This window comes from Siniperca chuatsi, linkage group LG23 (genome assembly GCF_020085105.1).
Source record: "Siniperca chuatsi isolate FFG_IHB_CAS linkage group LG23, ASM2008510v1, whole genome shotgun sequence".
NCBI classification, from domain to species: domain Eukaryota; kingdom Metazoa; phylum Chordata; class Actinopteri; order Centrarchiformes; family Sinipercidae; genus Siniperca; species Siniperca chuatsi.
Window position 1 is genome coordinate 18,862,804 of NC_058064.1, and position 18,512 is coordinate 18,881,315.

The window sequence follows — 18,512 nt, forward strand, 5'->3', positions numbered from 1 at the left end:
TCTGTTTCCAGCTCTTTGATCAAGCCTTTAGCCTGATTCTCTGTTGTTTTTTTGTTTCCTTTCAATTATGCCAGTGAGTTGAGCCAGGCCTTCCTCAACAGACGGCATCATATTATAAAAGACCTGCACACTGTCTACTAGCTCTCTGTCTGCATCTTCCTTGCTGAGCTCCATGGAATGTTTGACCTCCTGAATCTTCAGTCGTCTCTCCTGGATCATCTGCTGAATTTTAGCCTCTGTCTTCTCAAGTTTAGCTTTCTTTCCTTCATATTCATCTTTCAAAGAAACAATATGATGCTTCCTGTAACTTGACTCTCGCTCTTTGATGACACTTTCAGCCTTTTTCTCTGTTGTTTCCTGTTTCTGATCGATCATGTCAATGTGCTCAGCCAGACCTCTCTTAACAGACTGAATCAAAGCAGTGAAGACCTGCACACTGTCTTTTTTTCTGTCTGCATCTTCCTTGCTGAGCTTCACTGACTGTTTGACCTCCTGAATCTTCAGTCGTCTGTCCTAGATCATCTGCTGATCTTCAGCCTCTGTCTTTCTCAGCTCTGCCTTTCCTTTCTTCAAGAGAAACAATATGATGCTTCCTGTGACTTGACTCAGTCAAGGACCGACACACACACATCTAGTCAGTCTTGCAGAACAGCTCCAGAGGTCTTTCATGCTTCTTACACATCCTGCCTTCCAGGTTCTCCACAGGATCGATCAGCTTGTGTCTTTTCAGGCCTGTGATTCTCTGATGACGCTCCAGGTGAATCTTACAGAAGGAGGTCAGACACACCAGGCAGGACTTCAGGGCCTTCAGTTTGGTTCCAGTGCAGACGTCACAGAGAACTTCCTCTGGGTTGGAACACTGTTGCTTTGAGAAGTTACCACCTTTCTTTATAGCTGACTGTCTGAACTGAGCAGCCATCTCAGATATGAAGGTGTTGACCCGCAGTTCTGCTCTTCTGTCAAAAAGCTCTTTACACATAGGACACTGGCATTGGACATTAACATTCCAGTGTTCTGTGATGCAGTTCTTGCAGAAGTTGTGTCCACATGGTATGGTGACTGGATCAGTGAACACATCCAGACAGATGGAGCACAGAAACTGATCTTCAGAGAGGAAGATGCCGGCAGTTGCCATGTCTACACACTGTGAACAAAAGTGAAAGTGTGGGGGGAAATGAATAATGTATTTAGTATTTGTTTAAATATAATACATTAAAGTTTGACGAATGAGACAAAATAACTTTGGATTGAACCATTGAAGCTAATGTGTTCAGTTAAAAAACTGCAAAATGAAAAGAGGGAACTTCCTTTTTTGATACAGCTCCATTTCATGTTAATGCTCGTAATTTAAAATATTATTACTGTACTCACAAGTGTTTCCCTCGCGGACTATATTGTTGAGAAAGTTTTCATGAATGTCATGAATCAATCATAACTTCCTGTCTGATGCACTGTGTTCTCTCTAAATTACTTTCAATTTCACTCTAGCGAACTGATGAAAACACTCCTCTCCTTCCTGTGTTACTTCGCCTCTTACTAAAGTTAGGCTGGCCATGTTTTGTGGTCTCCCATGGGTTTGATGATGATTATACTGATATAGGTACTTACTTTTGACTTTTTAAGTCAGTATTTCACACTTAAATTAAAACATCAAACTCAGTTTGACCAAAAATATTGATGCAGTGTTGTCTAGTGGTTAAAGAGATCATCCTTCAAGGTTCATTTAATTTCTTTATTTATAAGGACAACACACATGAATAAACATTTTTGTAAATATGCCAGTGTTTGCCAGCCAGCTAACTTTCAGCTGCAGTCCTAGCAACATCTTAGTAATATTTACTAAAACCAATGAAGTGGACAGGTTAAGAAATACAAACATAAAACAATGATACACCAAAATGACAACAAATGCAACAAATCAAGAGCAACAGGAAGCAGATAAACATTGATGCGACAATACAATGACCACATCCACTATTCAGTACATGCAGAAACTGCAAACTGCTATTAGCCATTTTTGTACACATTAGACATGCAGAGCAATAAGACAAAGTAAAATGTTTATAACCAATGGGTATTAGTCTTAATAAGATGTTAGTAGAAATAGTTTAAAAGTTGGTAAAAAGGTAGTATCACACACCAAACATGTAAATCATGTAGCACAAAGTCATAAGACAATATACTAGCCACATTGCTACGTTACTAATAAAATACTAGTAAATATGTCCATATATACCAAAGCCAGGAAAAGCAAACTATCTGGCAGCAGGCATATGACATGGGACAAGTTAACAGCAATTTAGCAAAATAATAATAATGATTATAGGTAGCAAATTTATTTTGTGCATTAGGAGTGTTCACATGTCTGACTTTTCAGAGCCAGATCTTAAAACTATGTGTGATAACTGGTACAGTTTTTTTTTATTTCAGTTGGTAAGGTATTTCATACACAGGTTAGACTGGCTAACAGAGCTGGTGATTATACAACCCCCTCTAAGAGCAGACCTAGATGTTTGAGCTTTTCTGCTTAATAAAAGCATTAAGTGGTGGGGGAGCTTTGTCATTTAAAATCTTAAACATCAGGCAGGCATCAAAGTATTTCAGAAGGTTTTCCAATTAAGGATGCCATATTTGCTAAGAATATTACAGCGGCGGTGTGTTCAATCACTTCTGACAGCAAACATCCACCCCGATGAAGTATTCTCACCAAGATACTGAATCCTCTGGGTCCAGAGGTTCTGTTGCTGACCTCAGAAATCAGGGAGACAAAAATGGACCTTACTTTTACTATTCCTTTTTCTAGGGTATTTATGTCTTTTCCAGTGATGTTGCTCAGACAGCACCAGCCAGAAAGAGATAGGAACTAAAACTGCTTTCACTCAATATATATTGACATAGCTTTTCTGTACTTTCCCAGCCAGAGGATAAATATCATATCCATCAAGCTTGTGGACAATGTTCCTTCAAACATCTCTATAAAGAACAATTTTCTCTTAGACCGATCTAAACAAGACACATTGTTCTAATGAGTCTCGGGGCCTCTGGTTCGTACTCACAGAAAATATAATGCATCAGTGGCTAGGAAACTGTAGAGGTCTTCATCCCTCTGCCATCACTACATGTTTTTGTTTTGGAATCATGAATTGGTGGTTACTGACTATCCAAAATGCTTAACCAAGGACACACGGACAAGGTCGCCAGACAGAGTAAAGCTGCCTACCAATCCATGCAGTGCAGTTAGTGTTTGTTGTTTAAATGAATGCAATGTGACTGACAGTAACTCAGCTTTATTTAATTTACATTAGGTACAAACCTGTTCAAAAACAAAATCTGGTATCCTCACACCTTCTCTCCCTTCCACTCCGTCCAATCACAATCCCTCTCCTCCTCATCCAAAAATTAAATCTGGTTCATCCTGATGCTGAATGGGCCGGATGTCACTGTTGCTAGGATACATCATCCTGACGAATAGCTGGCTTTCCTTCAAGGCTAGAGAGGAACGAGGGAGGAGGGTATGGATATAAAGCAGGGAGGGTAACAAGGAAGGGAGTAGAGGGAAGTGAACAAGTAAGGAAGGAAGGGGAGAATGAGATGGAGGGGTGACAAGGAAGACTTTAGATTGAAGGAGGGTGATGAGAAGGAAAGAGGGAATGTGAAAGGAAAAATGAAGGGGAGATTGAAAGGAGGGATGGAGGTTGGGGCAAAAGAAGGCAGGAAGAGAAGGAAAGGAAAGAAGGTGTGAGGAAAGTTAAAAAGGAGAAATGACAGGGAAGAGTGAGTGAAAGGAAGAAGGAAGGAGCAATAAAGGAGAGAAAGGACATTGAGACAGAAAGGAGAAAAAAAAGATGAAGAGCAAAGGAAAGGAAAGGAAGGAAAGAAGGAGAGAAAAGAGAAGGACACAGCCATAGCGGGGGATAGGGGAAACACCTCGTGTTTTGTTTATCATTATGTAATCTGCTTCCCTGTGTTGCCATTTTCTTCAGACCCTTCCCCCTTGGCATCGTCCTGGCAACGAGCTGTCAGACTGATGTTGCCGGGCGTGACTCCACAGTAACGCTTTGCATCAGAGGACACTGAGCGCTGTGTTACACTGTTTAAAAGACGTCAGTTATAAATGCTGGTGCATTTACATAAGCATACACTGACTGATCAGTATACACAAATTCAGATACATTGCATTTGTTTCATATGAAGAAGGTGTGCATTTCTTCACCCAAGGTTTTCATTTATTTATTAGAGGAGGCTTATTAATATTTACAGCAGCTGTACTGTGGTTGCTGGTAGAAGTGCATGAATTGTTAGTAACCCAGCAATGAAAACCTAATAGGATGTTTAAAAAAAAGCTCATGTCATAAAAATGATCTGCTTTCAGTTACATTTTACATTCAGAGTGTCACCCTGTGAAAAAGTACAAGGTTATTAAGCGGTGGAGTTGGCTTGACACAAATAGAAGACCTGACCTAAAATTTTGTTTTGCGTGGGTGGTTCTACAGAGCTTGAGTTGATGTATTTAGTTTATATGTATCAATAAAAATGGGTTGCTACATGAAAACTAACTTCTGTTATCATGCCGTGACTTTTTCAGTTTGCTTATAAAAAAACCTGAGTGGGCATGCTGGATATTCGGAGAAAAAAAAGTCATAGTGTGAAAAGTGGAAAAGTAGGTGTATTAATAAAAGCAAAATGCGACAAAGTGTACTGGAAAGAGACTTAGTGGATCAATCATGACGCACACGAAGTATGTGACTTATCTGTTACGCTTCTGCTCCACTGGAGAGATGAGAAATAGCGGCAGACAAAAACCTCAGATCTGTGTGGACGATGAGGAGAGCGTAGCGTTCCTCAAATGAATACATGGTACAAACATAAGTGCCATATTTCCATCATCTTTTCCACATCGCTTTCGTTCCTTCAATGTTTGACAGGCGCTCTTTAGAATACATCATCTCATTGCACGCTCTCCTTCTGCAATGGTTTAATGGCACCCAACTGCAGAATTGGCACCACCAGCTGTCTGTCTTGATGTGCCCAGCTGGATGGAAACGCATGTTAATTAGCATTTTCATTTGCAGATTTTATTGAAGTTTGGTGTAAATTTTTGCTAAATTTGGATGGAAACTTGACTAGTGTCATAACCAGGAAGGGTTTATTCTCTTCAAGCTCATTATTCACTTGTATCCCTTAACATACAAAGCAACATCTGATAAATGTCATGTGATAGCGAGGCTTTATTTTGTCATAAATCTCCATTATCATATGATGGCCATCTTGACTGTGTGAGAAAAGAGAACAATTCAGGCTGGAAATTGTGAGATAAACAGAGAAGACTTGTGAGTTGAGGTGTAGGTGGTAGCATTATTAGTAAAAGTGAGATCTATAGAAAGGTAGGTTGTTAAATTAAAATTTTTGTAACACAGTAAACTGTCCTGTCTGTGGACCTACAGTGGTTTCACATTAACGGTTTAACACCCTTTCCCTTTTTGGGACTGGTCTGTCTAAATAAAAAGAAAAGGACTATTGATCTATTTTGAAGGTAGGGAGACGCCATATATTATAGCAGTGCACTCTGCCCTGTACTCTTCTTTTTGAAATTGACCACAATGACGAACAGACGGGAGTCTAATCTATATATTGTATATGCTCATATTCATGTAACTTTTCATAGTATTACCATCTGGGACAGTTTTACATCGTGCTAGTGTCGAAATCGGGAGTGGTAAAAGGTTAAGCTGTCTTAAAGAGCTGTGTTTTTGAGAGTGGTAGAGTTTGGTGGTAAGCTAATTTTACAACGCTAGTGTTAATATTAACATGCTAGCTATTACTGTTGCTAGCTGTTATCCAAGTAAAGTCAGTAGGCTACAGTGCAAACAGATGTGTTAACAAGGCTGTGCTAGCAAAAAAAAAAAACACTTGCTAGCTAGCTACCAAGCTACTAGGTAAGCAACATGGACATGGAGGAAGTTACAAGTTATAAATATTCTCAGTATAATCTAATGGCATTGTTAAATTTAGTAATAAAACAGCTTTGGGCTGATAGAAACTATTTAGGTTACAACTTCACTTAACAGAACTGTAGGTGTAGAGTGGAGGAGCTCCAGTATGGCTGACAGAGGGTGTGTGTAGCACTCTGCCCACTTTGGCACCGGTAGGCTTAAATGGGTTACAGACATAAAATGAGGTAATCCGCAGTTCTTCAGTGCAGCGGGGTTGGTGAGGTTGCGCTGGGTGCTGGCTCAGCGCTGTGTTTATCTCCCCGTGGAATCGACAGAGCATAAAAGAACTGCTGCAGCGAGCCGCTCTCTTTCACAGCCGGATTAGTGGAGCATTTAGTCGTCTTTTTATCATGATTTTCTTTTTTTTTTCCTCCGCCTGCCCTCGACAACACAGACACGAACACACTATCGAGCGACCTAGCTGTCTCTCGGGGCAGTGTCCGTGTAGCTAGCTCCTTGCACTCCATCCCTGCCTTCTCTTCTCCTCCTGCCTAACATCTGGGTCAGAGATAATAAAAGCATGACATGTAATTTGGGAAATGCAAGTACAGTACAAGAGCGAAAGCCTGTTCATGATTATTTTCTTTGGGACACTCTTTTAGACTCTTTGATCTTATTTCTCAAGCATATGCTAGTGAATTTTTCATGCATGCATCACAACATGCTAACAAGACCTCATTGCTGGCAATGAGGTCTCTCCCTCCCTCTCTTCATTTGAATGCATGCCTTGGATGGTGATGTTTTTTTCCTCTTGTCCAGGTTGGCAGAGCTGCAGCTATTTTTAGAAAGAGGAATTGCTTTGGGGAACCCCTATAAGTACAGCTGCCTGCCTCTCTGTCTCTCCCTTCTCTCCGAACACAGCATACGCTCTCATACAACACCTTAAATACAGATGTGCTGCTGCTCAGGGCAATCCCTTCCTGGGTTTTTCTGGGGCTATGGTGCATATACATTTCTTTTTATTTGCAGTAAGCAGCCAGAATCCTGTGAAAAATAGATTAAAAAAACGAGCGCTGAGAGCAGGCAGTATGGCCAGTACAAGCAGGTGTATCGGTTCGGGGAAACATATGCATTGCCTAAGGACCGTCTGTTCAAAAGTACAGATGATGTTTATCTTTGAAATGTGACATTCTGAGCTGACATTAGCTGAGCCAGCTGCCGAGCTAGTGTGTCAGTCAGACGTTTGCACTTGGCACATGGCTGCTGATGGAGCTGTTGGATGCTCTGACATTCATATCAGGTGCTCACTCAAATAGTATTTGTCTGCAAAATAGCTTATGATGGATATCAATATCATGTAAATTCCCCAGCATTTCATTCACATGCTAGTTTGTTGGAAAATCAAACACAGATGGCAAGTGATTGCCAAAGGATGATGTATGTATGTGATTGGGTTTTCTTACCACTGACCCACAAAAACCACAAATTTTGATGCAAATTTGAGATGGAGATTGTAAAAACATTGTGTCAAAACTCAGCTATTCAGGTAGCAATTTCTTTCTGACTTTAATTTATATTTATGTGGAATCATTTTTTGACATGTCAGACAGCAGAGGAGGAATACAATGTGTGGAAGGGCAGTCCAACCGCTACAACAAAAGTTAAACAATTTTGTAGTAGAGGGATCAGTATAGCTTTTTAGAGTTTTTAGGGATTTTTGCTTTATTTGATAGTTAACAGGACAGAAAGTTGACATGGTATGCATCCTAATTAACCAACTGAACCACCACAATGCCTCATAGCTAAACAAAAGAGCTTAAAGAGTCTACAGCCATGTTAGTGGCTCGGTGAGGCTGTACTTAGGCACAGCGGTGCTTTGAGCTAAATGCTAACCTCAGGATGCTAACATGCTTACAATAACAATGTTTGCATGCTGATGTTTTGCAGGTAAAATGTTTGCCATGTCCACTGTCTTTGTTTTGGGTGTTAGCATGCTAACATTTGCTAATTAGCACTAAACACAAAGTATTGCTGAGGCTGATGGGAATGGGAATGTATGGGAGGAATTAGGATTTTGACCTGCTGTTGGTGCTGAAAAGTCAGGGGATCAACAAAATCCTTTGGTGATCATGAATGTCGTTACTAAATTACCAATAGTTGTTGAGATATTTAAGTCTGGTCCAAAGTGGTGGACAGACCGACATGATCACCCCTAGAGCTGCTAGCACCGCTAAAAACCCTTCCATATTTAAGAGTTGATAACATTGTGATTGGTGTTTTTGTCAGTCATTCTCCTCCTCCTGATCCAGAAACATTACCAAAGACAAATTCTTTGCATACATTGTCTCTCTCTGTTTCATTAATAGACTCCCAGGCCCTGTCTCAGGTGTCCCTCATTTAGCTTTCCATCGCCATAAAAACAAAAGCTGATCTAACGGTGGCGTAACACGGCACAGCTTGTTCAGATACAGTTTCACCACTGCAGCGTTTTTAACAGAGGCCTCAGACAGTAAGTGCTGCGGGTCTGTGTGTCCACAGCCAGGGCTGTTTGTCTGGTTTGACGACCCAGAAGCTCTGAAGGATGTTGGGGGTGCAGAGAGACTCTGATTAAGATTCTGTTAGCAGAGCCGCATCTCGTGTTCTGTCACTCTCCATCTCTACTGTGTACAGTTAACATTGTGTAAGGAAAAGCATTTCATCCAACGGATCAAACTAAATCAGTTTTCAGTGTTACGTTGTCCTGCTCTGTCTCTCTCACCTGTTGTCTCCTTGAGCCAGTTACCATCAACAGATTCCAGATTCCGTGTGTCTGTGAAAGATGCTCCAGCCCAGGACCCAGTTAGAGTTCCTTAAAGCTACCGTTCACTCCAGTTGGAACAAAGCATTTCCAAGGTAGGGTCGCACAAAAATGTTCTCAAATAGGATTTATTATGTAGTCACCAAGGTGACCCTATCTCTGACATCACCCTAGAAACATGGTCACAGTGATGGTGCTATTAAAAATCAACAGAGAAATATTGTGTCAGCGTACAAGCACCATATTCCCCCTTTGAAAGCATTTCTGTGATTCAACTTCTAAATAAGCTTCTTAGCTGCACTTATCAACATGCTTGTATTGACAATTGGTGAAATGACTCCAAATACATGCTAATGCTGCTCTGTGTCTGCTGGATGTGTAAATAAGCAACTGTTTGCTAACACGTTAGCCATAATACTGTAAGTTTAAAAGTTGATAACATTTCAGCATTGTTTTTACAGTGTGTTTGCACAGCACCCAAGTGGCCAAAAAAAAAAAAGTTGGAGAGCTTACGAGAGACGGATTTAAACAAGTATATAGTCATGCGAGCTAATTGCTAACAATAACATGCTAACCTGCTTTACATGCACTGACTTTATACTAGGTTGGAGGAGGGAATATTAGTCCAAGTAAACAACGTCTCTTTGTCTCTCTCCCTTTATCATCTTTCTTCTTGCTGGCACTCTCAGTCTGCATTAGTGGAGCATGCTGCTATAAATAGAGGAATCACGTTCACACTGGTGAAAACAGATTCCTTTTGTGTTTGAATTGTTGACATCTTTTTTTTTTTGTGATCATGATCAGGGTTTTTTGTCTCACCTGCACCGATCTCACCTCCTGTATCATCTCTTATTATTCAGCAAATAATCTAAACCTCCCAAAAATGGCTGGATGGGCTTTTTTTAATATTCAGCACCAAGGATTTAGTTTTTTCTCTGCCCCAGCAGAAGCCTTCAGAGAACTCTTCTGTCATATGACCACGGGTATAAAGACCACTACGTACTTGCACCCATCAATCCCCCAGTCTGTCCTTTCAAACCTCTCTGCTCCTGCCCACTCTCTGCCCGCTAATGAGCTCCCTGAACTGAATTGAAAAGGCTTCAATGTTCCCATCCTGTACTCATGGAGGCTGAAGGTTTCTCCCACTTAGCCTCTGTGTACGGCTGCTGCCTGACTCCTAACTGCTCTGTTTGCATGTGCTGTCACTGAGACCGAAGGCTGAAACAACAGAGGAGAAGGAGAAGCGGTGTTGGTGCTAGAGAAGGAGGGCAGCAACCAAAGGAAGTCTGGCGATGACTCAGAGATTTTGAAGCGCTGCCTCCGCTGGTTGCCAGCCTGCCTGTCTGTGTGGCCGACAATCTTGCTGACTCCTCAGCGCCTTATCAGACACCTCTGTTGGTCTCTGCTCGATCTGGTTACCCTCTGTCCTGACCCAGACAAAAACCTGCGAAAAAAAACCTGGGCCAGTTTAGGTGCGAATTCTATTAATATAAATAAAAGGAATATATTGTTTATATTTTATCATGCATTGGAAATTCATTTTGGCCTCAAAAAAGGAAACATCATAATGCATGATGCATTTTAAAACATGAAGTGGTGCTGAAAGAGAGGAGAGCTTACAGTCACTTCAACCACATCAAGTGATGCTGAAATTTAAGAGTGAATTCCGTCACCTAAACAACATTAAATACATGCCTTATCCAGACAAAGCTGATTTAATCTATGTTGGCTGCATTTGCTTCTCTTGTCTGTTTGGTTTTCTCTGGTATAAAGCATCACCGAGCCAACAATGTGCAACGTGCAAGAGTTTGGCATTTTGGGAAATCTGCGTATTCGCTTTCTTGCAGAGAGTTAGATGAGAAGATCAAATGCCACTCTCTTATCTGTGCGTGGAGCTAGAGCCAGGAGGTGACTAGCTTAGCTTAGCATAAAGACTGGAAGCAGTGGGGAAACAGCTAGCCTAGCTCTCTCCAAAGCTTAAAAATCAGCACCTTTAAAGCTCAATAACTAACATTAGTTTAATCCATACACAAACAGCAATGTACAAACAACAGTTTGTCATTTTACAGGACGTTACACGCTGTAACTATTTAATGGAAAACAACAGTGGTTTGCAGGGACTACCTGGAGTCTTTTTGTCACCGTTAAGTTGCCAAGAAACCATTGGCGGCGCTGCACAGAAGCGCTGAGCTTACGTCTACGTAACGCCCTCTAAAACAACACAAATTGTCGTTTTTACATTTCTGTTTGTGTACAGAACAAATGAGACAGCGGATGTTAATGAATGAGCTTCAGAGATGTTACTTTTGTTACTTTTGGACGGCGCCAGGCTAGCTGGTTCTCCCTGCTTCTAGCCTGTATGCTAAGCTAGGCTAACCATCTCCTGGCTCTTGCTCCACACTGAACACATGAGAGTGGCATCGATCTTCTCATCTAGCTCCCACCAAGAAAGCGAATAAGCGCGTTTCCCAATATGTCACACTGTTCCTTTAACTGTAACTTCATTATTACACAAGCTACCATGGCTGAAGCCATTTGGGAAGGTGCAGTTCTTCTACTGGCCTCTCGATGCTGGCTCCAAGGTACTGCAAATGTATTGGATTGAAATGGTGAACTCCTAGCCTGTCTCTTTAAAAAGAATCTATAGATTTTTTCCACAGGACATTTGGGTTTTAAGTAGCTAGTGTCTTTTGGTGGCTACATTCAAAATCAACTATTATGCTTACCATAAATTTTAGGGACTCACAAGAGACAGATTTTTATGACTTTTAGTCCTTTGTATGGTCCAAAAACAATCTGAGTTACATTAAGCCACATACAGACGTATGTTCTGCAGTGTTTGCTTGATTGACAGGTGCCTCAGCAAATCACTTGCTGCTGCTTACTTATCCCTAAGTTTCCTGAAATGCTCAAATTTTCTGCCCTCAAACAAACTGCACAATGGCAGCAAACAGTGAACCCAAATCCCAGCTTTAAAGTGAGAGGGAAAAAGCAGGTAGAAATTAGTGGCAAACATCTTCGCCAGCAACTACTGTTCAGGTCTCCATTAGCGAGGCAGAGCCAGACAGTGTACAGTACATCTGTGGTTGTACCTTAGTGGCGGCTTCCTGTTGTAAATCTGACGCATGATGCTGCTGCAAAAGAGAAAAGTGTTCAGTTAACTTTCCTTTGATTAAAATCTGTATAACTGTTAGACGTGGGTTGATAGAATCCACTTTTTGCTGTGTGGCTCTCTGCCATCAGGTGACATCTTTTGCAATATGATGAAAACACCAAAAGTAAGAGAAGACAAGACATGTCAGCTATGCCGGTGAGAATAAAGACCTTCTAAAAACAGTCCAGAAATGGAAGCGAGAAAAAAAACAGAATAACATAACAATGACACTGATGACTTTGAACTCTCAAACAGATGAAATCATTTTCACATTGACTGATGTGTCTCTTGTCTATTAATAGCAGCAGACAACACTGAAGTAGCCTTTTTGCAGGGGCGGGTTTAGAAACCTTTGAATGGAGGGAGCAAAACTACAGCCCAGTTTAAAAGAGGGGGGTCGCATTTTAAAATGAGTAATATTGTGTTAAGACTCATATTTCACCCTGGTTCTTGGCAATAATTAACTTTACAGTATCAATAGTTACATTGTTTATTTAGTGTAATAAATGAATGCCAAATAAACAACTTTAAATATTCTAATATGAAATGATATGAATAAATAGCTGCTATTTGTAACTCCAAATGCCATGGGCATGGACAGATTATGAGACAGGACAGACATGTAAAAGGCCCCTCACACCTCCTATAGAAGACACAAAACGACATTTTCTCTTTGCGGTTGTTTTGTGTCTCTTAATAGTCGTTTCACTTTCCAACAAGAAATGTTAACAGTCACAGGCTCTGGTCCAGGGGCCCTTGGCCCTGTACCTGGTAAACCCATTCAATAATCTATCTATGATAATAACAAGCCAGCTATGCAATACTTTCTGCGCCGCCTCTGCCTTTTTGCTAACAGACTACATTATTATATTGCTGAGGTTTTGCACAGGTCATACAGCAGGATTAAGTGTAGTTTATTGCCAGATATAAATGATAAATGCAATAAAGGACAATGCATTTCTGGATTAACGGCAAAGCAGCATTCCGCTCTTATTTATGCCATGTAAAATGGTCGACAACAAACGCTGCAGTGAAATTGTATGGCAAAGGCAGGGAATGTCAGATAAAAAGAAATTGGACGAGGACAAAAATGGGTCTCATGTTACCGACGGATAAACAGATGTAGTAAGATGTAGTCTCTGCCATTGTCGATGGAACACTGTAAGCTAACAATCAATGGCAGGATGACTCAGTGAGAGTGGATGAAGACCATGTGGGAGGACAGGTTAAGAGAGGGCGCTGCTGAGAGCTTTTGGACTGGGGAAGCGTTTCATTACCAAAGCTTCAGATGCTACTGTGGTACTGTGGTGCACAGTGGCTAGATACTGCAGTAGCAGTGTCTGGATTAAAGAAACAGAAGATTATTTTCATTGCCTTTGTTAGCCCACGGATGGTGGAAACCGTCAGGAAATATGGGTAGATAAATTGAGGTTCCAGATTGCATTACAACGCAGGGTCCAAAGAAAAAACTGATCAAAGGAAAGGTCAGCTTTCCCTGAGAGAGCATAGACCCCAAAACCATCCATGTGTCCCCACGGGATCTAGCTCCCACCAAGAAAGCGAATAAGCGCGTTTCCCAGCGCGTTAGCAGAAGCTCTAGGAGGAAGAGATACAAAAATGACACATTGTTTTGGAATAGCAGGGACTATTTTTAAGGTAGTGGGTGATGTGTGCACAGCTACAATCCCTTTGTAGCAGATGAATACGTGGGTTCTCAGCTGAAAGGGTTCCAGAAATAAATGTGGCTACTTCTATTATATTGATTTAATGGTTGTATTCTTAAAATGTACAGCCAATGTGCATGCACAGAACAAAAATGCAAACCACCGACAACTTCTTATTGCTAAAATATCCATTTTGAAGTCATACTATATACTATATGTTGTGTGTATGCATAGTGTATAATTTTAGTGTGTAGTTCACCAACTGACCAATTTTACAAATCAAACAATCAATCGATGAATCGAGAAAATAATCAGCAGATTAATCCATGATGAAAATAATCAGTAGTATAACACTCACAGGGGACATTTTTCTGCATTGACTACTTTTACTTTTCCTACTTTAAGTACATTTTCCTGATTATACTTACATACTTATTATTACTTATTACTTATACTTATTTTAACAGACTAAAGGATCTGAATACTCCCTCCACCACTGATGGTAATTGCCTGCTACACATGGTAAGATGGTCATTGTGAACATGGTAGCACGCAACCACTACCATTTAACATTTACTTCACCACGACTGCTAAGGATCAAAAGCAAACGCTGGACCTCAACTTTGTTTAACTTTGTCTGTTTTACATGTGCATTTTTATTGGAGTGCACGTGTCAGTCATTGCACACTAGCTGCTTTATTAAACCCTTAATATCTCATCATTAGCTTCTACTCATACCAATAATAACAGTGAGTGTCCTCTCAGGTGTTATTATTGGAATGATAATTGATGTTTTTCATGAAAGAAAATGCCTTGGTGGGCAGCTGTGTCATCTGTGACTCATTTTTCCCACTTTCACACTGGCCTGAGATCTGAATCACTGCATGTGTTAGCTTTATTGTTTGTAGTGTACTTTATTCAGTTATACTTTACCCTGCTTGATAAACCATCAAGCAGCCTTCAGGTTTGCAGTGTTCAGCAGAGACTCTGTATGTAGCGTGAGAGCGCTCTGAAGGCCAGAGCCAGCCAACCACATGCCTGCAAACCGCCGCTGACAATGACCTCGCTCTACCAAAACCAGCCGATGTGGCGTTTTTCATTGAACCTGAGGATTAGAAGCCCGTTGTCCCCCGTCTCCTCAGAGGCCCAGCCTGCTCTCCCTGTGTACAACCGCTCACATGCTGACATTCAATGTTGCAGTTCATTGCCGTTCAAAGTTGTGAGGGGAAAGGGTCAAAAGCTTGATAATTATTTGTAATGTCACTCTCCAAGTTGTAATTCCAGTCAGGACAGCGACAATATCTCCTACTTGGTGAAAATAAAAATAGAAGTGTCAACAAACTGCGAGCTGTAGGCCGCAAAGCCTCCATCACTGACATCTACATGAAATTCCATATTACAGCCTGGTATCACCAAATGGCGTATGAATAACACGCCAATGTCTTAACTTGTTTTGTGTGTTATAACAACGCATTTATTGCTTTATGCGTGCCATCTCATGCCATTTTGTCTGTAGTGACTTACTGTATAATCTGCAGACACAGTGTGTCATTTTACACGCGAATGTCATAGTGAAAAAATATCAGGTGATGTAATATAGATAACGACAAAGTCTGCGCAGGGACGAGGTCGGGGTGGATGGATGGGTATTTTTTAAACAACCTCTATTTTATTTATTTCTTATTTTAACTTACATATGTAAGTTAACTTACGTAACGTATTTAACTTATGTACTTATTTTAACCCAAACTGTGATCTTTTCCTAAACCTAACCATGTAATTTTGGTGCCTAAACCTAATCAAAACAAATGTCCCAAACTCATGAAATTCGCCATCTCTAACGTCGTAAAATGACACATGAAGAGTATAAAATGCTATGTACGGCGTGCAACTTAGACGCAATCCCATGATAGCATGTTGAATATTAACACTAATAGAATCTATTCAGCTAATTTAAAAGGAGCTATACCCGGTTTGTTAATGAACTGCACTAAAATAAACAATACCACAATATGATGGTCACCATCTTGGAATAATGGAGTGAACACTCCCAAATTGGAATAACGGGAGGTTTTTCTGTTCTTTCCATTCTGCCGTTATTACATGAATGCAGTGTTAGGCACTTTGAGCTAAATGCTAACGTGCTAACATGCTCACAATGACAATGCTAAAGTACTGATGTTCAGCGGGTATAATGTCGCAGCAGGTAATATTTACCCTGTTCACCATCTAAGTTTAGCATGCTAGCAGGCTAACATTTGCTAATTAGCACTAAACACAAAGGAGCCTACAGCTGAGGCTGATGGTGATGTCATTAGTTTTGTAAGTGTTTAGTCAAAAACCAAAGTGTTGGACAAATTGAAATTTTTACCTGATGATGGCGCTAGAGGAAAAGTCAGGGGATCATCAAAGACAGTGGGACTCATCGTCTGGGGGCCATGAATGTCTGCGAAGCGACGACCGACATGGCACTAGCATGACTAAAAAATAAATAAAATGTAGTCTGTAATTTTCCGATTTTTCCAAGCTTTGCGTCCATTTTGCTTTTATGTTTGCTCATATTTTTTATCGACGAGATGATGACATGATCCATGAATTAGCCACAGCCAGGTTAAAAAAAGCCCAGCTGCTGTTGTTGTTGTCTGAGCGGTTATGAATGGATTCATGTGCCTGTGAAGCTGCTCATGGATGAGCCTTGGCACTCCACCGTTCACGTCTAATGGATTCACGAGTGGCTCTGTAAATAGGCCAGGCCATGAATAATGCATGGAGGTAAAATTTAAAAAATGACTTCCGGCTTCAATGAGGCTTCACTAAAACTCTGCTGCTTTTGGAGGAAGTCAGAGGCAGATTCTCAAGGTCTTTACAAGAGCTGAAATATTTTTGTTCAGCCCGTTCTTCAAAACACTTCTGTCTTAAAAGCAGTTTGTGCAACATGCCTGCTTCCTGGTGTCAACAAATTATTCTTGGCTTAATTTTACTCTTGTTCTTTATTTACACTGATGTGTGAGGGCTTTAGGGAGTGACAGTCTGGAGACTGAACCTCCAGAGCTTTTTTAATCCTCTCTGAATATTTGTGACTCAACAGTTCTGTTGTATCTCTACAGTACTGATACATTTTATGCATCACATTTAATTAAATGTATTTTCATTTCCCTTGTCATTTTAGGGATCTAAAGTCGTTGTATAATGTTTCATCGTGTTTTGCTCTTGATGTCCTGTAGGCTATGTTCACACTGCAGCTGGAAATATCCCAGCTTTGACTTTTTCACCCTCGTACGTGACACAGATTGGACGTGTCTTTAATGAAAGTGAACGGTAAACCGCTGCATTGAGTCACTCTGGAAGTAAATATGTAACATGCACATGCATACACAGATTTCAATAATTGCTTTACATTTCAAATAGTAACTTTCTAAATGGCCTTTTAATATTTTCACAGTCATCTTGGTCAACCTATGTCACAGATTACTGTCAGCAGAGCAGGGTTTACAGGAGTGATGCTGGGTAACAGGCGAGCGGGCCTGTTATTCCACTGCCCAGCGAGTGTGGTGACACATTGTAGTGACAGTGGTGAATAGGATTACAGAGCAGCTTGACGGCACAAACCAGAGCTCTGGACGAGAGGCCTTTTCATTTCACTGTAGAGCTATTTTTAAGTGCTGTCAAACCTGCCTGCAGAGTGTGTGTGTGTGTGTGTGTGAGTGTATATGTGTGAGTGAGTGAGAGAGAGAGAGAGAGAGCGAGAGAGAGGTGTCTTAATGATAATGAAAATGCCATAATTTTGTAATGATGACAGGGAAGGATTGAACCCTCTCTGTTTTTGTTTTTTTTTGCACATAGTCACATTCTTTCTTTGTTCCCAGTGTGTGATTTCTCTATATGCAACATTAAGTCTATTTTCCCTCTCATTAAGTCAGTTGGAGCTTTGGGGGGATGAACACACAGTTCCTGGGGTGTCCTATGGAGTAGCCGCTCCTGGAACATTGCAGCTATATCCATTTTAGGACCTAAAATTAGATCTTATGTTCATTTGTAAAATATCACAAAATAGAAGACTTGTTTAGTGAAAGTGTAATCAATTTGTCACCCAACAACTTACAGTGATTTCCTTTAACTCTGTAATACCCCTGCACATGCCATATCTTTCAGGTTTCAGTTGTATACTCTGTTGTGCATTGTGCCTGGATTATTTTTTTATAATGATGCATTCTTTTTGAAAATGACCACAAAAACCAAAAAGACACAGGCCTAATTTATTAATACATACAGTATATGTATGTCCACACTGACCCCCTGGATGGAGACAGGGGTCACTGGTGCCTTGGCCCTACGTAAGTCTACAACCAGCTCCTTTGATGCGACAAAGTCAAAGGAGCTGGTTGTAGACTTACGTAGGGCCAAGGCACCAGTGATTCTGAGGACTACAAGAACCTGGGAGTACACATGGACAATAAACTGGACTGGGCTCAGAACACTCAAGCTCTGTACAGGAAGGGCCAGAGCCGCCCCTATTTCCTGAGGAGGCTGAGGTCCTTCAACATCTGCCGGACAATGCTGAGGATGTTTTATGAGTCTGTGGTGGCCAGTGCTATCCTGTATACTGTTGCATGCTGGGGCAGCAGGTTGAGGGCAGCGAACGCTAACAGACTCAACAAACTGATCCGTAGGGCCAGTGACATTGGGGGGGTGGAGCTGGACTCTCTGGCGGTGGTGTCAGAGAGGAGGATGCTGGCCAAACTACATGCCATCTTGGACAGTGTCTCCCACCCACTCCATGACGTGCTGGTCAAACAAAGGAGTACCTTCAGCGGAAGACTCATCCCCCCAAAATGCACCACAGAGCGCCACAGGAAGTCATTCCTGCCTGTGGCCATCAAACTCTTTAACTCCTCCCTCTAAGTGTCGGGGAAACTGGCACTGATATTTCTCAACTGGACATTGGATCATTAACATTACTGCAA

At 41.1% G+C, this 18,512-nt stretch overlaps 1 protein-coding gene across 3 annotated transcripts; it reads right to left on the minus strand.

Annotated features, from left to right (window-relative positions):
• Window positions 1-631: 631 nt before the first annotated feature.
• LOC122871629 (E3 ubiquitin/ISG15 ligase TRIM25-like) lies at window positions 632-15,983 on the minus strand. Of its 3 annotated transcripts, none has more exons than XM_044186982.1 (2): window positions 15,920-15,983; window positions 632-1,144 (listed from the first exon to the last, which is right to left on the minus strand). In XM_044186982.1, exon 2 carries the CDS (start codon window positions 1,133-1,135, stop codon window positions 632-634), a length of 504 nt encoding a protein of 167 aa, XP_044042917.1. In that variant the 5' UTR covers window positions 1,136-1,144; window positions 15,920-15,983. The 3 variants fall into 3 exon arrangements, with proteins under 3 accessions (XP_044042917.1, XP_044042918.1, XP_044042914.1); XM_044186983.1 differs by lacking the exon at window positions 15,920-15,983 and adding an exon at window positions 3,314-4,505; XM_044186979.1 differs by lacking the exon at window positions 15,920-15,983 and adding an exon at window positions 1,372-1,660.
• Window positions 15,984-18,512: the final 2,529 nt, after the last annotated feature.